This window comes from Poecilia mexicana, unplaced genomic scaffold (assembly GCF_051168715.1).
Source record: "Poecilia mexicana isolate PSO_F unplaced genomic scaffold, ASM5116871v1 scaffold_14, whole genome shotgun sequence".
NCBI classification, from domain to species: Eukaryota; Metazoa; Chordata; class Actinopteri; order Cyprinodontiformes; family Poeciliidae; genus Poecilia; species Poecilia mexicana.
Window position 1 is genome coordinate 8679031 of NW_028263383.1, and position 22434 is coordinate 8701464.

A 22434-nucleotide genomic window follows, 5' to 3' on the forward strand; every position below is an offset into this window, starting at 1 on the left:
CCGCGTACAATGAAAACTGGTTTGATGATTGACTAAAGCCAGCTCCTTTTTCATCGACAGTCAGGCAGCTGACTTGCTTACTGATTAATATTTATCATAAAAACAGGAATATTTATAAACAAATTGATAATTAGATTGCCATTTGGTGTGTTAGTTGGAGCAACAGCAGTTCTGACAGAGTGGAAATGTTTTTGTGAGATTCAGTAGTTCTGTATTTTCTCAGCTTCGTTCCTTTGAGATATTGGAGAAATGGGAGCAGTCCAACTATCACTTAATGACAGATTTTACTGACAACCGAAGTCCACATGCAATCCTAATTTAATTGCTGTACGCCACTTAAGAGCATTAAATCGTTATGATTTTGGTTTTTTAATGGGCAGGGAGGATGGTATTCTGGGTCATAATATCTGCAAATATATAATATAACTGTAAACTCACTGTGACTGTAAAGTTTTAGTGCTGACAGAGGAGAAACAAACCTCTGTCAGTGAACGCCTGGCGTCATCTTTCTGTCGACACTTTCTGCATCTTTCCATGGTGCCATAGCTTTAAAATTTAACATTTTAAGAAAAATGCATCTGGAAATATTTACGGCTAATTCTATATATAGATTAAAAGTCTAGATCAGTGATAGTGCAACTAAATCTGGCAGAAGAAACCTCTGTGTTTGCTTTTGGTTGTTTATCTACCCCAGAGATCAATAAAATGGAAAGTCTGATGCAGTTACACAATGTTTAAAGGAAAAAGGCAATTTTTTCAAACTACAAATGCACTGTAAGATGTTTGTTTACAGAAGAAAACATACAATTAACCTAATAAAAACAATAAATGGGGAAAAATAAAAAGACAGAGCTGTAAAATTTGTGGTATAGCCTGTTTTTATTTTTTTGGTTTAAAATTCAACACAAAACATTTTCAACAAATTCTTTATATCTTAGCAAAAAAAGAGAAATATGGGATTTTGTTTGGATCCACAAGACACTAACTTATCCTGAACCATAACAATAAATGGTTTGATTAATCCATTAAAGGATTGATAATTTTTAAAACATTTTTTTCGTCAACAAAATTTGTTTTGTGTTTGTCTATGATATCCCATGAAATATAAAAACATGAAATCCCAATATATAAATATTGAAGTTTGTGATTTTATGTGAAATACTATTTTACAGTTCCTCCAATGACCAGCAGGGGTCGCTTCCAACATAAAACAAAACTTTGCTCCTTTGTAACAAAATAATTTTTCACGTTTATTTGTGAAACTCTTTGCAATGTTCTTATTTTTTATTAAATACATACTGATTAAATAACAAATAAAATAAACAACTGAAGTTGGTTTATTTTGGATCCACATTTAGTTGCAGCAATATAGCTGCTATTTTTACAGCCCAAACATTACATTATTCACAACAACAAAACATTTTTACAAATTATATTAAAACAAACAAAAGAAATGACAGAAAGCATGTAATTTGAATTAACCCTGGTGTCATATTCAGTTCACATGAAACTTACATTGTTAGTAGTTTCCTAAAGTATTGTTTTATCTGTCCTTTAAAATTGTTACTATAAAATAACAGAGTATATTACAGGCATGTTTTTCTGTATGTTACATCAGGAAGTAATAAAAACAGATTTAATAATGAACCTAACAGTTAAGCAAAAATATAAACATGTTGAGAATACCGTAGTGAATAAAGTTTGCTTATAGAAAGTGTATAGAAAAATAATATGTACACAACATAACTCAATAATTATTACTCTCTTTTCTAAAACTTTAAATGTATAAATCTGAAGAAAGTTGTTTTTCTTTCTTTTTTTAGTCATCTTAGGGGAATAAAGATCCTGACACATTAATTTTATTTAATCAACATAAGTTTAATTCATAAAGCGCTTTAACCCCAACCACAGCTGAAACAAACTGACTTCAGTAATAAATAACAGAAAATAAAACAAAGACGTATCTAAAGTATCAAAACTTATCCACATAAGATAAGTGGTCAGTTGGGTTTCAAATTCACCAGACAGACACACACCTGCAGTTTTTGTTCAAGTTTATAAGTTTTATATTGAAAGAAAATTGATTCAGAAACATTTTCTTTTGCCTGATTTTGTTATTTTGTTTTACTTACATTAATTGTCATTTTTGTCTTTAAAGTACAAAATTTACACTTAACTTTACACTTTGGTCAGTCAGATTATGTAATTTTTAAATATTAAATGATTGATAATTTGAGCAGTTACTCAGTACTGACTTTTTACCAAATACTTTTTTACTCGGGTAATGTCTTGGACTTAGGTATAATTTTTGGGTTTAACCAGACCTCACGTCATTATGTATATATATATATATGAACTCCTGTTATCGTGGCTCAGGGTTTACTGTGGGTGTTATTGGCCCACTGAGGAAACGTGCCCATGTCAAACATGACGTATCCCCAGGTGTTGATGCCCAAATTTATGCAGAGGATCCCAATGATGTTCAGCATGAATCCAGCTCTCACCTGAAGAAGCAAAGAACCACATTCTAGTGAATTTATCACTCTTGGGTCACCATTTCCTCTTAAATGAACCACATGGTTGTGTATTGATGTGATTAAGTCTCACCATGTCAAAGATTCTGAGGTTTCCAAAAGAGAAGGCGATGGCGTTGGGTGGCGTGGCAACAGGCAGCATGAAAGCAAGAGAGGCAGCAATGGTGCAAGGCAGCATCACGTAAAGCGGGTGTATCTGGATCGCTGTGGCCTAAGAGAAACAAAACAAATGTAAACACCAATAAATAACAAGCATATGTGGCAACAAACAGTATGCTTCCCTCAGTTTACCATAGAAGCAAGAATGGGCAGGAACAGGGTGGTGGTTGCTGTGTTGCTGGAGCATTCGGTGAATGTCGCCACCAGCAGACTGAGCAGAATGGAGATGGCAAACGGAGGGATTTTCTGCAGGGGAGCCAGACTATCTCCAAGCCATTTAGACAAACCTGAAACCTGCAAAGATAAACATAAAGCGAAACATAAAGCAGGTGAAGGAAAAGCTAATCTGAGCTAAGACCACCTGATTCTAAACAAATTAATCTACATCAGTTTGAGAAATTTCCATTATAGCTAAAGATCCCTTTATGAGGAGATGAAGCTGGAGCACATGTGTCAAACTCAAGGCCTGGGGGCCAAATCTGGCCCGCCGTAGTGTTTTTATGTGGCCAAATAAGTAGAACCGCCAAAATAACAGTGTTTAAATTATTTTATCAATCAAATCAAAGCAGTTTATCCATTTATTCCTCCAGTTTCTTGAGAAAGTTTTGTGAAAATTCACGCAAAATCAAATAATCTCTTTTGCACTAGTGCATAATTGGGAGTTTATTGCAGATTTTTGGCAAAAACATTGAGTTTAAGTGATACTAACTTTCTCACTTGTATTAAACAGCTGCCTCGGCTTTAATTGATGTCATACATAAGTGCAAATATCGCAAATATTTCTAATTTAGTACCGCAAACACTTTAATTTTTATTTCAGATAATCACAAAAACAAACACAAAATAATGGAGGATCTGATTACTGTCCCTCCATTAATCATGGTCATTAATCCCTGATTAGGTATTAATGATTAATTAATGTCAAGAATTTAATTTTAAGAATTTATTAATATTTTAGCTGGTTCTTCAAGGGTTTTATCAATATATTCAGGCACGACCGGCCCTTTAAGAGCATTCATGATCTTGATTTGGCCCAAAATGAAAATGAGTTTGACACACCTGTGCCAGAGGAAGCTCAGACCCAGTCAAAAATATCTACATGTTCCAGCAATAACTTGGTAAAACAGCAGAACGTTTCATTACCGTAATTTAAAATCTTCTCACCTCACTGCCGGTAGCCAGAGCGAATCCTCCTCCCAGCAGCAGGACGATGCTCCAGGGCATCTTCTCATGCACCACCTGCCAGCTCAGCAGAGTTCGAGGTGCCTTAATGCTCTTACCTGTAACATAAAACCATGAGCAAGTCGACATGGAGTTCAAAAGCAAAAGTTCTGCTACTCACCCTGAGAAACTTTTAGAGACCCAGTCATAAGTCATTTATCTATCGTTAATTTTAAACATAATCCCTTGGTAAGCTAACTGCAGTGTCACATTTTGAACTCACGTCACGGTTAATAAAAAGTTTAAGAAAGACTGCCTAGACTTACGAGAAATAAAGATGAAGGTCCAGGTAAAATCTCACCTGCCTCGGTGAAACCATAGCTGCCACATGAGGGCAGCCGAGATGGGATGACGAAGAAGAGCATTGACATAAAGATGGCCACTGTTCCATCTGACACAAACCTAAGGAAGCAATGAAACTTTGAAGTGTCATCTAAAATATTTATTTCAATAATTTCTCAGGATGATTTTGGATGATCTTACCATTTTACTCATAACCAGAACCCAGCAGTGGGTCAACTAAAGGCCTGAAACTGTAGCCTTTCTGTACCAGCTGGTATTTTATGTTTTGAAAATCTGACATGTGTGAAATATGTAGAAAGAAATCTGTTCAGCATAAAGGTATTTAAAGTCAAGAGAAAATGTGCAACAACATCAGAGCATGTGGTGTTATGGTTTTGAAACAGAACCAACCTGAGCTGAGTTTATTATTTGATAGCACATGTTAAGATTATCGCCTGATTCTCCAAACTAACTACTCACTACTGCAAGAAAAACACCCATTCAAAAATATTTGTTGCATCTACTCCAGAGAATTCCACTTAAACACTGAAATCAACACTGAAATATTCAATTAAAATCATAAAATGCAACACAAAGGGAAACCATGTGACTCACGAATCCTCCTGGTTGAAGAGAACTGTGGCCCAGCCAGGTATGAAGCCTGGCTCTCTGGTGAACCACAGGAGCACAAGCAAAATGAAGATGGTGAGTACTGCTCCTTCAGCAAACTTCATGCCGCCCAGCTTCTTGTACTCCTCTCTCATCACTGCGTACGCCTCTTTATCTCTGTCACTTTTCACGCCACAACCAAAAGACTTCTTCAGGCTGGGTGAATAAAAACAAGCAGAAAGATCAGAGCTACACAGATAGCATTTTGATAGCATTTTTTATTTTAAAAACAAGCTATTAGATTTTAAGATGTTCATGAGAAGCCATCTACCCACTAGGAGGAAAATAAGACTGGACTGCAGTCAGCTGGGTAGTAACTAGTTACATTTACTTATGTAACTTTTATTTACTTTCAGGAGTATTTTTACTATGCTTTTTACTTCTACTTGAGTAAAATTTCTGGATTCTCTACCCACTGAATGAAAAACAAAACTAAAAATAACCAAAATTGACCAGCCACAGACACACACCTGCAGTTTTTGTTAAAGTTTCATAAGTTTTTCATTGAAAGAAACTGATTTGGACAAACTTTCTTTTGCCTGATTTTATTTTTTGTCATTTTGGTCACCAATATTTCCATTTAACTTTATGTTTTTGTTTAGTCTGATGATGTAATTTTTAAATATTAAATGACTGATAATTTGATCAGTTACTCAGTACTTCAGTAGACTTTTCACTAAATACTTTTTACTCTTACTTGAATAATTTCTTGGACGGCTACTTTTTACTTTTGCTTCAGAAAGAATATGTTGAAGTAGTGCTGCTCTTACTTGAGTGTAAATGCTCGGTACTCTGCCCCCCTCTGACTGCGGCCTACCTTCTGTGGAGACGATTTTCCAGAACATTTGATCTAACTGGGGTATGAATGTCGTTTCTTCTAACTAACTAAGGTAAATAATACCCGGTTCAGAGTCTAGAGAAAGTTGCAAAGAATGACTGTAAATGTTATCTGGGTATCCTCGTTGACTGCAGTGCATCTCAGTCTGACTGATTAACTCACCTGGACATTAAATGAGGCCAATTCAGCCTCCACTAAAGGATCGATCCCTCCCACAGACTCAGAGTCCCGGTTTGTGACGTATCTGGGCGATTTTTTGCTTTTATTCTCATATTTTTCAATTGCTGTTGCGTTTTTTCTGAGTTCAGTTTTCATTTTTCAAACGCTGGTTGTCTTACTTGAAGCCAAGAAACATGAAGTGAAGCCAGAGCCAGGAGATTGCCAGCATGAGGACCATGTTGGGAAAAGCAAAGCCAAACCAGCTGGCAAAGTTGATCACGTTTCCATTTCCAGGGAAGAGCCTTTGGAAGAAAAATGAGCCATTAGAAGAGCAGGACAAGCTGATTTGAACGTATTTAACTGAGCTGATGTCTCACTTGTCTATTTGACCCTTGAGGATGAGGTTGGGGGCGGTGCCCGTCAGGGTAGCAGTGCCACCGATGCTCGCAGAATAGCACACACTCAGGCTCATCCCTTTAGTCAGGAGGCTGTACTTTTCCTCAATGACTTTGCTCCTGGACTCTGGAGTCACTGGAGGCAGAACTGTATTTCCACAAAGTGAGAAGGATATTTAAAGAATCATTTCAAACCACTTAGATTTTACGCACCTATGCCATTTTCCCTTGTGTCTGTATTCTTCTCATCTGGGATTCCCTCCTGGATTTTTCTGCTCTCCATCTCAAACCCGGGGTTATCTTCTGCTGTGTTCTGGAGGTCTCGTTCTTCTGCCCGTGTCTCCGTCGCCTGCAGCTGCTGCAGCACAGCCTGAGAGATGGGCAGCATCATGGCTGTGGTGGCCGTGTTGCTGATCCACATGGACAGGAAGGCCGACACAATCATGAATCCCGTCATCAGCCTGTGAGAGTGCAGGAAAGAAACACGACCCACCTTGAGATTACTGAATATTTTGGGTGTTTTATTTTCTACTTAATTAAAACAGAGAAATAGTTTAGGAGCATATCGACATAACGATTCTTTGGGTTTTAATTTATTTCAGTAATTCAGTTGAAACTGATGAATGAATGAATATGTAAACTCCTGTCATGTCCTGGGTTGGTTTAAGTCTCTTTCTTTCTGTTTTACTTTAGTTCGGTCCTTCTTGGTGTTTCTACTCATGTTTATTTCTCGTCTCTAGTTATTCCCTGTTACTCTGGTTTAATCATGTTTCTTAGTTATTCTTTAGTATTAGATTTAGGGCTGAAACGATTCCTCGAATGATTCGAGTACCTCGATTACTAAAATTCCTCGAGGAAAATTTACCTGCCTCGAAGCTTCGTTAATTTATGTTTTATTAGTTAGGAATGTTTTATTCCGGCCGGGACTTCATTTGCGTTGCGCGGAGCTCTCACTTCCGCCTCTGAGTTGTTGACAAAAGCTAAGTCTCAGCGGCACAAAGTCCAATCTTCAAGATTGGCCCGTGGGGATTTTATTGATTGATGATAATGCCCGACTTTTTATCGTTTTTGGGGAACCAATAAGCATCCTTAAAATGACTGGGGAATGCCTGGAGTACGGCAGCATTTCTCCTCCGGGGCTGCTGGTTGAAAGCGAACGGCGGGAAGAGCGCTGAGGTGAGCGGATAGCCTGAACAGGGCGGGCGGCTGAGTAGCTGATGCTTACCGTGTAAATGTAGCTTTACCGACGAACCGCACAATAAATTTCATATCCCGGTCTGAAGAAACGGGTGGCGGAGCGCATCGTACATGGCTGGTAGATGAGTTTCTGAGTGTGACCAGTGAAGGTGTCGTAAATATCCCGTATTGCTTCCCCCCGTGTTCGTCCCCCGGTCTAACGGTTCGTCAGTCCGCTGGTCTATTTCCTCCCCTCCACCCCATGTTCGTTCATTCACCCTCTCCTCCCACTCCAGGCGGCATTTCCCGTATTTTCAAACCCAAAGCGTGACAGGTTAGGTGGCAAGGTGAGTTTAATTAATCTATTAAACTCACTGAAGATGAATACATAAACTAAAAGCTGGATTGTAGACATTTTTTATAAGCATATTTGTGAGCCTGCCTCTTTGTTATTACATTCAATATAATTTCAGATTTTTCTATAACTTTTCTTCTGGTTAACTTAGAAAGTGAGCTATTATTGTTACAGGTTAGTTTTCTAAACTACAAAAAAGCAACTGTTAGGGATGCTCAAATATGAAAAATTGGACTGATATTGATATCTGATGGTAACACCGGTATTATGCCAGATTTACCAATATTTCATTTTATAATTTTTTTTTATCCGATTACTCGATTAATCGTAAGAATAATCGATAGATTACTCGATTACTAAAATATTCGTTTACAACAGCCCTAATTAGATTCATTTCCTAGTTCTCTCTCTCTCTCCTCTCACCTGAAACTCATTATCTCATCAGCCCAGGTATTTTGTTCCACCATTCATCCTCACAGTATTTAAACCCGTTTGCTCTGTTATGTTGTCCGTTTATTTCCTGATGGCATTTTTCTTGGACTTGTGGTTTTTGTTCTGCTCTGGCTCCCTGTACTCACTGGGAGTTTTTTTTCTATATTTTTCATCCTTTTTAAAAAAAATATTATTCACCTACAAGCTGCCTCTGGGTCCACCAACAAACCCACACAAACCATGACATTATCTTTATCAGTATTTGGTTTAATACTAGTTCCACTGGCAGGTTATTTAAATTATTACAAGACATTTTCCTCATAAGTTAAATAATCTGCCAATGGAACACATACTTTTTCCATCAATATTAATAAAGTACTGACTCTAAACAAGCCCTATATCTTGATGAAAAGTCACTTATTAATCAGTTTTGTCTTATTTTAAGTACATTAAATATTTCCTTTAGAAACTAGAGCAAAAATACTTGGTAAGATTTTGTGTTTTTGTAGTGTAGTTAATATTACATTTGGATATTTAAAATTTATTTTTATTAGTCTTAGTGCAAACTAAGCCATAATCATCCAAATTAAAGCAATGACATGTTGTAGTAAATTACTCATTTATATAAATATTTTTGCATTGAATTACTGAGACAAATTACTATCTGAATGACCTCACGAGTTTTATCCTCTTACAGGGCTGGACGCACACCGACCAGGAGAAGAACCCGGAGAGCGATGCGTTTATGGAGGTTCCAGTTTTCCACTGCGATGGCCACCAAGAAGCCTCCCACACCCAGCATGCTGGAGTCCTTCAAGTACTCAACACTGACCTGAAAAAAAATCCCAAGAATATTTATTCATAACGTTGAAGGAAACTGGCTGCAGGTCACGTAAATGGTCCAAAGTTAGACCCAGCAGCCATTTGCAAGTTAGGAATGATTTAAACGGTGCTGGTGCAGACGGAGACTTTGGTACAAAATGTTCGATGACAAATTTAGATCTTAAATAGACATTTGTAGGGACAAAACCAATGTTTCTCCAGTGACTTTTACCCCACAACTGGCCCAATAATTAAATACAGGTAAAGGTTTTCAAACACAGTCCTGATTTTTGCTGCTGGGAACAAACTAAAATTGAAACCAGTTGGGAAACTGTGTAACTTTGAGAGCCTTTTTTTGATGTTTTAAATACATGCTAATTTGTTCTTTACGAGATAAAAATAAAAAGTAATTAATAATAAAATAATTTTGCATTTGTAGCTGAAATAGCTAAAAAATAAATTGTGGCCTCTGAAAACTTTCAACTTGGTGACTCTGCAAAATGTTTGGACACATCTGATTTAAGCTTATTGTGTAGTTTTTACAGTGTATCTCAGTTCCTTTATTCCAAGAGTCAATTCAGAATCTTATCTTTACTGTTGGCACTAAACAGCAGACTGAACAACCTTTCATCACTGTGTTTTATAACTGATATTGTTACAAGTGAGGTGTAAACTTTACATCTGAGGCCTTCATGATACCCATCGTTGGGAACAGGATGACGGGAAGAAGAGCGGTCACAACCAGAGGGATGCACTCCGTGCACCAATACAGAGTCATCAGGATGATCACATAGCCACACTTTGCTTCCTGCAAACACAAACAAATATAAACACAGCTTAGCTTAAAATATGCCTACACATTGTTTACAATCTTATTTTAATTTATTTAAGGTAAATCAAAGCCGGTAGAGGAGATTTAGTTTTTATAATACTGGATAAAACTGATGCTTCAAACATGGCAGTGGTCATCAAATCAACATTATGTTCATTATAAGGCTTTTGGTTTACTTTTATGCATAGAAATTTAGCATTTATGCTCACAAAAATAAATATTTTAGGTTAATATAAAGATGTGATGTTATTTTTCCATAAAAGGGGAAAACACAGGGTAACACTTTATGTGAAGGGGGGTGAATAAGACTGTCATGACACTGTCATAAACATGACATAACACCTGTCATGAACATGAATAAGCCTTCATGAATATTTATGACTGTTGTCATAAAGCGTCATAAACTGACATAAATTTGTCATAAAAGTATTACTGATTGCACTTTAAAAATCAGGTAACTTTATGTTATTAAAGGTGAAGTTTAAACAGTAATGATTTCTTGGTTATGTCAAGTTGTCATAACAAAGACATTTTGAATAATGTCAACTTTGTATTAAAAGTGTCATAATTTACCGAATGACGCTTTATGACAACAGTCATAAATATTCATGAAGGCTTATTCATGTTCATGACAGGTGTTATGTCATGTTTATGACAGTGTCATGACAGTCTTATTCACCCCCCTTCAAATAAAGTGTTACCAAACACGATTGTTCCCCTGTGATTTTAATCAATCCAGTATTTACTTTATACTCCTGTCTACTTCTGTTTGTTAGTTAAAATAAAATAATAATCAAACTCATCTGGACAAATTACAGTATATAATTTGATGTTCATATTTTAATGGTTCAATATTCTACTTAGGAAAAACAAATTCTTGTGATTTCAGTAATGAAAGTATTTAGGACACTTATAAATGTTAAATATAACTGTAAATTACAAAAACTCTAAAATATTTTATATTGCTTTTATAATAATTAACTTTGTTTACCGTTCTCAGTCCTTCCAAATAGTGGTAAAGTGAAAAGAAAGATCCAAACTGTATGGATCAATTTAACAGTTAACCAATTCAACTTTTATTTTAAAATAATTCCAACCAATCATACTTTTTGGTCTTCTTTTGATACAAAACATTTAACAAACTTCTTTTGATATTCACAAAACCTAATTATTTGATATTTTTAAGTAATCACTCTTATACGCTACACAGACATTTGTTTAAACTTTCTATGTTTCGTCTATAATTTCTCAGTAATTTATTTCCAGAGGTTTTCACTCCACATAAAACCAAGAAAATCCACATGAAGAGTCAATCTATGCATGTAAAGTTGGTACAAAATACTGAATAATGATGTCTTTAAAGATTTTAGCTGTGCAATTCACAACATTTTCTGCCATTTGGTGTGATTTTTGGAGGAATACAAACATCAGATTGGATGACAAACTCACAGATTGACCAAACATGACTAATTTTCATCTGACCACTATTTGTTCTCCTCTCAGTTTAGACATGTTGTCATCACCTGGACATCTGACATCAACGCTTTGAGTCAGAACACAGTCAGATAAATGGGAAGACAGAGTGAGATAAAACAAAAATTACTCTGATTTCAACAGTGAAGCTCATTCTTACTCACCGGGGTGGGAACGGCCAGAGGCAGAGGAAGAAAGGCGAGAGGCGTGACGACGATGATGATGTAGTTTCTGTGGTACCACAACCACTTTAACACATCCAACATGCTACCCATGATGATCTTAAAACTCTAACAAATTAGATCCAGACACACTGGTGGTGTGTGAGGAAGAGGAGGAGGAGGAAGAAGAGGCTGGACAGGTGGAAAAACGTCAACCAAGATCCAACAGTGGAGATGTGGAGAAAGCTGCTTATTAAAAAATAAATAAACACTGAAATGAATGCAAGTTACTCTCTAAGTTAGTACATCAAACATTAACTCAACAACAAATTGTCCACAATCCTGGACAGGGAGGGAAATGAAACCGCTGGTAAAGAGGGAGGCAGCTGTGCAAGAAGGGGGCGGAGCAGACAGAGGGAGTCAATGATAGAGTCAGGTTTATCAGGTGAAGGAGTCCAGCTCCATCACGGGTAACCAAAGGTCAGTTACAGTGGAGCCCACAGACAGGCCGCAGTTTAACGTCTGCACAAGTTCACATTTCATATCTTCAAGCCAATAACGGGAGAAGAAAACAGGCCAAGTTTGATTCCTGTCAAAAAGCAGCAGGATGCAGTTCAGTGGCTCAGGAAAGTGTTATTCCAACAGTTTTAAATAAAATTATTCATATATTTTCAGATTATCTGCCTGTTTTGCTCCTCACTGAGGTCCCTTCTTCTCAGTTTTCTGCAGTTTTTAGTGACAATATTAACCTGATTATTGATTATCTCATAATCAGCTTTAATTTTGAGGATGTTGCATGAATATTTTGGACGCTGTAACCTCTGTAGAAGACTAAACACTCAGATTCCTGGATGAATATAGACAAGCCGACAAGACTTCTGGGATTATAAAGAACAGTTTACTTGAACGTCACGACTCGACGGCTAAATTAAAATATCTTGTTGATCTTTTTGCACGGGCCCCAAGTTCTTAACACCCAAAACGGTTCTGTCCTGCTTTTATTGCACATGCTGCCTCTGCAACCTATTTTTAGACATTTTAATATTCCAATCAATTGTTCAGATTTACCAGCCCATGAAGATAAAAAACGACAACGACTTTTTAAAGTCCTTATTAGACTGTTTGCATGAAGTCAGAGCAAGGATGGACTCACATTTCCACTATCTGAATCTGAACCACTATATTAAAACCAGGAAAATCAGTGAGGCTTTTTTTAAACACGGTAGTTTATCTCCTACTTTTATTTTAGAGATTTGAAAAATAAATATTCATGTTTTAGCTACAACATGCATATGTCCCTGTAACTTGGTATGCAGGAGTATAGATCAGTCTTCTGGCTCCCAGTTTTATAAAAAGAATTTATTGTTAAAGCTCTTAGTGGTCTGGCTTCTTCTTATTTTCATAATCTTCTTTCTTAGAAGTAGAGCTGATCATACTTTTACTTAATTCTTCATATCAGATCAGCTCAAAGTTTTTAAAACTTTAATGTGCTTCTAAAGACTCACTTTTACTCTCTGACATTCGGGTAAAGTAAAACCTTACAACATGAATTATCTGTGCTTTTATTGTTTTATTGGATGATTTTATTACTTTGTTTTATTATTATTACTGCTTTGTTCTGCTGCACTTTGGTGCCGCTCACGCTGCTTTTAAACAAGGTTGTTTGCATGTTTCGTTTATAAACATTTAGGTCAAAGTGACCAACTCTTTACAGTTTTGATTCTGAATTGATTGACACTTTAAAATAGAATAAAAGGAAATTTCTGTACTTTATTTTACAAAATAGTAAACACAGTATGCTAGAACTGTGATTAGCAATCAAATCTTATACACTACTTATATAGTGTCAGTCAGTAAAATGATTTGGGTTAAAGTCATTTTGCATAATGCAGGATCAGGTGAAAATAAATAAATACACCTCTGCATCAACAAATCTCTAATAAAAGCTTTTCTATACATGACCTAGTTTATTGGTCGCATCATTTCAGTATCTACTTTCATTCTGTTGTTTTGAAGCTTCTTTCTGACTTTCACTTATTTGTTTTACTCTTAGTTTAAAACAGAGTCCTTCTTTCCAGACATATTAGCCATGCAGTGAAATGTTTTTATCAATAAAATAAGTTCTCAAGCTTTGACGGACGTGTTTTCGCGTAACATTTTAACTTTTCATCATGTGACAACCAAAGTCCAGATGCAATCCTAATCTGTCCTAATCTATCCTCAGAATTACGTATTTCTTTCTGTCATTTAAAAGCGTGAAATTGTTCTGACTTTCCTTTTCCAAATAAAGTCAGTCTGTCGTTAAAAAAAGGAAAGTCTCTTTGGGTTTTAAAAAACGTACGGTAAATTATTATTTTTTAAATGTAAAAAATTTCGGGGTTTAAAACTTTTTAAAATATTTTTATGTTTTGCAAAATATAAAAATATTAATATTTTAATATAATGTACTATTTTTTTATTTTATCATTTATATTTTAAAATATATAAATATTTATATTTTGAAAAGTAAAATATAAAAATATAAATGTCTTAACATTTTAATAAGCTAAAAATATTTTTACATTTTTTAAACCCAAACTTTATTATAGTTATTTCTTAAAGCGACTTTCCTTTTCAAAATTTTTGAAAAAATTAAAAAAAAATTAAATATAAAATATTTTTATATTTTATAAAATACACATTTTAAATACCAAATCACTCTGTCTTTGCTGGTAATTGTAAGATTACCAGTAATGTTTTGATGCTGGTGATCATATAATGAGTAATAAATACCTGTTGTCTTCCTGTAATTGTTGTGCTTTCAGCAAAAATACCTACCAGAAAAGCTAATATTAATTTAACATTTAACTATAAAAACTGTATTGATTTAAAATCTTACAAGTGAAACTATATGTAGATTTGTTTTTAAATGCTAGAGCATCAATAGTGTAGCTAAATGTGGCAGAAGAAACCTCTGTGTTTGTTTTTGGTTGTTTATTTAGAGATCAATAGAATGGAAAGTATCCATCAGTTACACAATGTTTAAAGAAATATTGTTTCTCTCTTTTCAAACAACAGATGCACTGAACATGCATAACCTACAGATGACACGTATGTTTCTCATTAGTCTAAATAGACATTAATGTTAGTGCGATGCATGGACAGGACAGAGGTCACCGGTTTCAGCTTAATGATCGTCACAGCCGAGCGTCGACCAATCAGGACGGCAGACGCCTCGGGGTCGGTAGCTTCTGAAAAAATATCTATTGATCCGAATCACAGAGTGGGGCACTCAGCTCGGACTCGTCACTCAGTTCATTCATTGTTATTTGAAGAAATTAAAGAATTTCTACAGCTGTTTGGTTATAACTTAGGAGTTTGTTTGGTGTGAGTGACCATGAAACCAGCAGTGGTTCTGCTGGGTCTCGCGGTTCTGCTGGACACGGCGTTTGGAGCAGAAGGTAATACTGACTGAAGATGTTTGGTTTTAGGTTAAAATAACCAAGTTATTGCAGTTTTACCAATATAGATAATTTTAAAAAGTATAGTTCTGTTCTACTTAGGTTTGGTGTACTTTCAGCAGTGATTGCTTTGAAACTCATTATTATTGCTGTTTGTTTATAGAAGAAAATATATAATAAATCTAATACTTTGAATAATTAATTGAGCATACTGTACTATTTGAGAACTAGGATCAACTGGAATGTATGTGGGATTGAATTTAAATTATATTTTTGTGTAAAGTGCCTTGAGACGGCATTTGTTGTGAATTGGTGCAATATGAAAAAAAAGAAAGAAAGAAAGAAAGAAAAAAAGGAAGGGAAAAAAGAAGGAAAGAAGAAAGGAAAAAGCAAAGAAAGAAACAAAGAAACAACAAAACAAAGGAAAAGAAAAAGAATGGAACTAAAAGGGAAAAGAAAACAGGAAAAAGTGTCTATAATCTGTATTTCTCAGGACTATTTTCCTCTTTTTGGTTAAAAAATGCAACAGATAACTTCAAATGTTTATGGAAAATAAACTCCTTACACTCAACGTTTTTTTCTTTTGGTGGAGGAGGTCCAAAAGTTTAGAAATTACCACAGTAATAAATGATTTACTAATTAATCAATCAAGTTTCAATCAAGCTTATTTGTGTAGCAGATATCAGCAACAAGGCAGTTCAAAGTGCTTTACATCTTAAAAATGGACAAATAAAAAGTCAGAAGAATTCGAGAATTTGAGAAACCGGTAAAAAAAACCCATCACATTTTGTCAATTAGTCGTTAAAACCAACTGGTGTCATTCAAATCAAAAACTAACAGTCGGTTTTAATAAACCACAATGAAATGAATCATACAATAGATCAAAATGTGTAAAAGTAGTTTAAATACAGATGTTTCTCAGCCATTAATGCTTTAGTATTTGAAAACCGTCACTGTTTGAGAAGACACTTGTACTCTAAGCGGTTCTTCTAACGTTTGATGCTGAACTCTGATCAAAAAATAAACACTTCGTGCCTGAAATAAACAAATTGCACTCCAACAGAGTCCTGCGTGGGTCGCTGTGGCTCCTTCAACTCACGGAACAAATGCCAGTGTGACTCTATGTGTGTGTATTATGGGAGCTGCTGTGAGGACTTTTACACCTTCTGCCCCAAAAAGGGTGAGTGTGCTGCTCAAATCTTCTATTTCAGTGTTTCTCTAACTTTTTCAGGCCGAGGACCACTTACCCCATCTAACAAACACTCACAGGCCACCTAACTTAAAATTTCCCTCGCAATAACACAACTTAACATATACAACTTGAAATTAAAATAATAGTCCCTTAACTCATTGTCTTTGTTCCGCCTGAAGTGAAGGGTGGCGCTGTTTTGTAAATGTGGTCACAATAAAACCATGAACAAGTCATTTTGAGTTATTTACAGATCTTGAAAGCATGAATTCTGTTTCCAATGATAGAAAACACATGGAAATCAAAAAAGTTCTAGTTATCTGTAATTTAGAATGATAGTAAAAGAAACATAGACTTGGTTACAGACATTTTCTTTCAGCCAGTAGAGAGCCCATCACAAATTATTTTATTTTAGGTGTTAAGATGCAGTTAGTCACCGTCATATTGCATTCAGTACAGCCGTAGCTAGATCTGCGTCCCTGCTGCATGCTATGTATCGTAATAATGTTCAAAAACAAAAGTTATGCAACTCACCTTGAGAAACTTTCCACCGACATATTCAGGCTTTCTTTTTAGTGACCCGGTCTTAAGCCATTTATCCATTATTATTTATAAACACAATGCTTTGGTAAGCTAACTGTAGCGTCGCACTTTGAGCTAACGTAACGTCAAATAAACGGTTGTTTACGTGCAGTGCCTCGCGGACCGTTAGAGGGCGCCCGCGGACCACGTTTTACAATTTAAACAGAATAAGTAAGAACTTATACCAACTTGTGTAATTCATGATCATATTTTCTGCTCTAAGTTTCTCGTGGGGACACGTTTGGAGAAGCAGAAATGGATCCAAATATGAGCACAACAGAGCAAACACCAAATTTAATCACGGTTGCTCCGACAGTCCCCTCCTCTCTGACCCCGCCACCCAGGGCCCCCCACGGGCCCTCGCCCACCGTCGACCCCAACGCAGCGCCATGCAGCGGCCTACCTTTTGACGCGTTCCTGCAGCTGAAGAACGGATCGATCTACGCATTTAGAGGTAAAATCTAGTTGCTCTGTCTTCATTACTTAATTTCTTTGAAGGTTCAGAGAGGAAACTAAAAATAAGATTATTATTCACACATGATCTGGTTGATTTAGATCTAAAGTTTTTTCATGTTGGTGGGAAATGATTGTCTCTCCCAACACAATAAAACAATGTCAAAGTTAATTTAGATGTTCTTAGTTACACTATACATTATTTAAAAATTTGCCGACATGTTTTTTTTCTGACAGGAAGTAATATTAATGTTTTGGCCTAGTCCAAGTCCTGGCTTAAACTCGAGTTAAAGATTAGGGTGATGATAAGGAGGTGTTCCAAACTCAAAGACTTGGAGTTTATTACGAAAGATAAATTATTGAAATCCCAATGGGAACCTGAAAAAAGTTGATCTGCCTTTATTACAATTTTTTTTTCATTGATTATTGTATATCTATTAAAGATGAATGTTAAATATACTTGGAGTGTAAATGAATTGGGACTTTACTGTAAAGTCAGATTATTTTACAAGGAAGTACTTGTGTTATATTGTTTATTTTATTTATTTTTATGTTTTAAATAGAGCTCAGCATTCATAAGTCAAAGTTTCATCACTCTGGTTTATTGAATTTTAGATATAACCTTGATGTTTGTTTTTAAGTTATTTTTACATTTTACATTTAATGTTTTTAGACATAAAATATCAGATTCTATTGTGACAAAAAAAATATTTTTAAATAAAAACAGTATTAAAAATGAACTGATTTAAGAAATATAGATCACTTCAGATGCAAGAATCCATCTGTGTGCGAAGGTTTGTGAGTTTTTGGTAAAATTGCTTTGAATCTTATCTAAAACTCTTATAATTGATATCCCCGCCCCTAGGTTTATATTTCTTTGAGCTGGATGAACAGTCGATTCTTCCTGGTTACCCTAAACTCATCGAGCAGGTGTGGGGGATCGCAGGACCCGTCAGCGCCGCATTCACCCGCATCAACTGCCAAGGAAAGTCGTACATCTTCAAGGTGGGAACCACAGCAGCTTTAAGTTTTAAAAAGTTATTTTTAAACCACATTATCCAGTCTGAATGTATTATTTAGCATTCTAATTGTTCAAGTAGGAAGGTTTTTTCAGCAAGAGTGGAGGAAAAGAATGAGTTGCATGTAGTTTCTTAAATTATGCTCCTAAAAAATGATAAATTCAAACATTACTTGCTAAAAAGATTTCCCCCTCATAACAAAGTATTTGTTTATGCTTAATAAAAATTATTTATTAAGAATTTTCCCAGCAGGTAACCTGAATTCCCATTACAAACCTGGGAAACTTTGGTTCCTTATGAAATGTCCGAAGAATAAAAAGAAGTTATCAAACATAAAAATGTACTTTTTAAACACTCTTTATGTCTGGGCTTTTGTGAAGCATCAGGAAACATAAATATAATTTATAATATCTTAGAAAACCTGCTACTGTGGAATCCTTTCTCAAAAGTTCATGTTGCCACCACAAAATCATGTTTTCATTCAGCAGATCAACCCAATATAGTACATCCCCACAGCATTATGCTGCCACTGCCATGTTTCACATCTTCCGGATGGTTTGCAGTGTTATTTTTCTGCCAAAAAAGCACAGTGATTATTAAAACCTCCCACCATTTGGTTCTGTATCTTTTGTATCTAAGGGCAACCAGTACTGGAGATTTGACGGAGATGTCTTAGATGAGGACTATCCCAGGAACATTTCCGTCGGCTTTGAAGACATCCCAAATGACATAGATGCAGCTTTTGCTGTACCTGCACCAAGTCACCGAGGAAAAGAGAAGGCCTACTTTTTTAAAGGTATTTGCAGAGAGATGAGAGACAAATTGCAGCATTTGAAAAGATCAAATGTCTTGTTTTTATCCTGTCTTTAGATGCTTGATGCTGCTGAAGGGCCTTACATTTACATTAATTCAAATGGCCACCAGAGGGCGCCTCTAACACTAGCAAAAGATTTGCAGAGAAAAGATTTCTACGTTTAGTTATATAATTCTTTGCAGTGTTCTTCTTTTTGTTCAAATGCATACTGATTAAATAAGCCACTAGCTTGTCGTTAGCTTAAAGAAATTCTGCTAAAAGAGCGTCTGTTTGGTTTCTCAGGTGATAAGTATTACCAGTACGAGTTCAAGCACCAGCCGTCCCATGAAGAGTGCGTCTCCTTGAGCAGAACCTCTCCGTCGGTTCTGTTCACCCGGTACACAGACCTGTTCTGCGAGCAGCCACTAGAGAACCTCTTCACAGATCTCTTTGAAAGCTTCTGTAAGACCCAGATATGGTTTGTGTACATTATGTGTACCCTCACTGGCCACTTTATTAGGTCCACTTCAATTTCTTGCTAATACAACTGATGAATCAGCCAGATTTAGTGCAGTTAGACGTCTAGATGTGGTGAAGACTAAGCATCAGAATGAGGAAGGAAAGTAAGGGACTCTGAGTCTTTTTGTTGATTCATCAGGTTTTGTACCAACAACCAACTCTTGAGTTTTACAGATGATGGTTTAAGAAAGAAAAAACTTAATGTGAACAGCTGCTGTGTGGGCAAAAATTAATTGTTGACATCAGGGAGCAGTGGAGAGTGGACAAACTGGTTTGAGATGCTCAAAGGTATTCTTCAAAGATCTTTTTGAATCCATGCCACAAAAACATAATGCCCTTTTGAGGACAACCGAATGCCCAACCTGGTACAACCAAAGTGTATCAAATAAAGTGGCAGGTGACTGTACGTTTTATAAACTTTACTCATTTTCTCCCTTTCTCTTCCTTCAGACACTCATAACTCCAGCCCCCAACTCATGTTTAGGGACTGGAAAGGCATTAGCCCCCCTGTTGATGCTGCCTTGGTAGGAAAGGTTTCTCTTAGTCCCAAGCCAACAATATCGTCTCCACCAGCAAGGCGGAGGAGCAGAGGGCGGAGAAGGAGGCCCAGCAAAAGACGTTTCCCACAGCGCAGAAGGCAAAGTCGCTTCGTGTTTGACGATTTGTGGTTCGATGATGATTTGTTTGACTTTGGCGTAGATTACAGCGACATGGCTGAAGTGGCTACAGTCCAGGAATACAAAAGCACCCCATTTCAAAATGTCTACTTTTTCAAGAAAGGTATGATTACAGGGAGTAAGTTTTAAAAACTCACTGCTTTAATGAGCTTCTTCACTTTTGCACCAACTGCTGTAACTTTTTTATTCTTTGCTTGTCCGTTTTGTTTCTCTTGATGTTGACAGACAAGTACTACAGAGTGTCTCTGCAGACTAAACGGGTGGACTCCGTCAGCCCTCCTTACCCAAGATCCATTGCAAAATATTGGTTGGGCTGTGAAGAGGAATACCTGATTGATTCATCCAGGGCAGAGAAGAAATAGATCATCTAAGACACAGACACATCTATGCAATAAACACCCTGCGCCCAGTGATAATAGTAAACTTATTTGTTGCTGCTGCTTTTTTCGTATGCATGTGCTAAACCTGCTCATGACTTAATTCACTGTAAGGGGTTAGTTCAGTTTTTTTAAGTAAACAGAGAAAACCAGTTAAGATTAACACTACATAACTTTCTTTTTGTTACTATTTAGTACACATGCAGATTAGCTGGACCTAAAGTCCTGAAGATAACACCTCGACCAAAACAGACAAAATTTTTGGTCACAAAACAATCACAGAGTTTGATGCAAAATCAGTTTTAATAACTTTTAAACTGTGTTCATGTTTGCATTTAGTGATTGTTTAGACAGAAGATGGTTAGTATTTTCATGGAAAAAGAAAGCAGGATGTCCAGTGTACAACTTAAATGAAAAGTTAGTATAACAACAAATAAAATCAACTATGGAATAACCAGCTTATTAGATGGATTTCTTTAAAGCTTCCTATTAAAATTAACCTAGAAATCCATTTTTATTCTTTGGCTTTCCACCTCAGTAAGACTCTGTTTGATCATATTTGTTAAAATTGGTTTTATGTATACCTTTGGTGTGCAGTTATGTGCAACATTTTTTCCAGCTGCAGTTGTTAGAAGACAAAATTTGTGATCTATCCCTTTACATTTTAGAATGCTTGGCAGTTCCATTCCTGTCTTTAGCCTTGTAAGTTGCAAGCTTGATGCATGTTGTTTACCTTTTTTGACGTTTTAATCCTTAAATACATTTATAAAAATAGTGTTACATGTATATGTGATCGTTGACACACAGCTATATATTGCCTCTGCAGGGCATTGCTTTATTTTTTATCCTTGGGGGGAAAAAAAATCTTATGTCTCTTTGGTTTGCATCTCAGATATTTGGAACAGTTGCTCTCTCTGGTGGACAAAATTATCTTTAGAAAATTCTTCACATGAAATAAAAAAATACACAATCACATGCTGTATTTTCTGTGTTTATCGTGACTTTGATTTAATTTGTTTTACGCTAGTTGTGAATATTTGTATTTTCATGACTAACAGTTCTTAAAACAAATATTTCAACGTGTCATGGAGACATCTGGTTGGCTGGGAAACTGAATTTTTATAGTTAAAATATTTGTCAATCTGTGAAAGTAACTACTGTAACTTGTAACTTAGTCATACTATATAATAATAATTATTATTATTTACATAATAAAACACCAATTTTATACTGCTGGCGTCTTCCCCATTTTCAGTCAGTTTTGCAGATAATTCTTAGTTTCTGGAGCTTCAGACCAGTAGGGTAATGTTTGTAAAATTATCATATTATTAATTTTAAGGGTGTTTTTATACTCTTGATTTTTCTATTATTATTTTAGCTCCCTGTTGTGTAATTTTAATATTATAAAAACTACACCAACCAAGGGCACCATATCAGAGTACATTATGTACAGCAAATTATTTATTATTATTTCTACTTTTATAAGGGAATACATTTTTAGTTTTATATGTCACAAATTCAAATAGGTTTATTTAACACCATTTCAAATAGAAGTGTCAGATATACTGTTCTCGTATTTCAGCAAAATTTCCACCCACAATATGGCAGCGAGGTAGACGTACGTACGTCATGACGCTCGAGGGACGTTTTCCGAACTCTGCCGACTGACTTAAATGTTATTTTCCATTATCCTCTCACAGTCTTCGGAATGGTAAACTGGTTTGGAAAATAGATGAACGAAAACGTACAGAGAAAAGTAAAGTAGGCAAATAAAGAAAAGGCACCGCTGGGATTCGAACCCAGGATCTCCTGTTTACTAGACAGGCGCTTTAACCAACTAAGCCACGGCGCCGGGTGACAAATACGTACAAATATGG

The 22434-nt window shown here is 35.9% G+C and overlaps 2 protein-coding genes and 1 non-coding gene across 4 annotated transcripts; 1 reads left to right on the forward strand and 2 right to left on the reverse strand.

Moving 5' to 3' along the window:
• Positions 1-1314: 1314 nt before the first annotated feature.
• Positions 1315-11813, reverse strand: LOC106907006 (solute carrier family 13 member 2-like). Of its 2 annotated transcripts, XM_088012738.1 has the most exons (12): positions 11512-11813; positions 9722-9883; positions 8916-9052; positions 6471-6718; positions 6240-6405; positions 6042-6164; positions 4812-5021; positions 4216-4316; positions 3858-3973; positions 2826-2987; positions 2608-2745; positions 1315-2504 (listed from the first exon to the last, which is right to left on the reverse strand). In XM_088012738.1, the coding sequence occupies exons 1-12, from the start codon at positions 11620-11622 to the stop codon at positions 2373-2375; spliced, it is 1806 nt and encodes a 601-aa protein (XP_087868864.1). In that variant the 5' UTR covers positions 11623-11813; the 3' UTR covers positions 1315-2372. The 2 variants fall into 2 exon arrangements, with proteins under 2 accessions (XP_087868864.1, XP_087868863.1); XM_088012737.1 differs by lacking the exon at positions 11512-11813 and having other exon boundaries at positions 9722-9845.
• Positions 11814-14735: 2922 nt separating this feature from the next.
• On the forward strand, positions 14736-21530 carry vtnb (vitronectin b). Its single transcript, XM_014972520.2, has 8 exons — positions 14736-14948; positions 16012-16128; positions 16943-17173; positions 18038-18177; positions 18831-18987; positions 19288-19446; positions 19954-20283; positions 20406-21530. Exons 1-8 carry the CDS (start codon positions 14885-14887, stop codon positions 20540-20542), a joined length of 1335 nt encoding a protein of 444 aa, XP_014828006.2. The 5' UTR covers positions 14736-14884; the 3' UTR covers positions 20543-21530.
• An 805-nt stretch (positions 21531-22335) lies between these two features.
• Positions 22336-22409, reverse strand: trnat-agu (transfer RNA threonine (anticodon AGU)). Its single transcript has one exon. It is a non-coding gene; the product is annotated as a tRNA-Thr (tRNA).
• Positions 22410-22434: the final 25 nt, after the last annotated feature.

Bases quoted from the DNA above. Each gene is read 5' to 3' on its own strand.
- LOC106907006 (XM_088012738.1), bottom strand. From the start codon at position 11,622: ATGGGTAGCATGTTGGATGTGTTAAAGTGGTTGTGGTACCACAGAAAC. The intron at 5,022-6,041 runs GTAAGACAACCA...TTATTCACCCAG, and splicing joins TTCATGTTTCTTGGCTTCAA to CCTGAAGAAGTCTTTTGGTT. The intron at 3,974-4,215 runs GTGAGATTTTAC...TTTATGTTACAG, and splicing joins CTATGGTTTCACCGAGGCAG to GTAAGAGCATTAAGGCACCT.
- vtnb (XM_014972520.2), top strand. From the start codon at position 14,885: ATGAAACCAGCAGTGGTTCTGCTGGGTCTCGCGGTTCTGCTGGACACG. The intron at 16,129-16,942 runs GTGAGTGTGCTG...TTCTGCTCTAAG, and splicing joins CACCTTCTGCCCCAAAAAGG to TTTCTCGTGGGGACACGTTT. The intron at 20,284-20,405 runs GTATGATTACAG...TGATGTTGACAG, and splicing joins TGTCTACTTTTTCAAGAAAG to ACAAGTACTACAGAGTGTCT.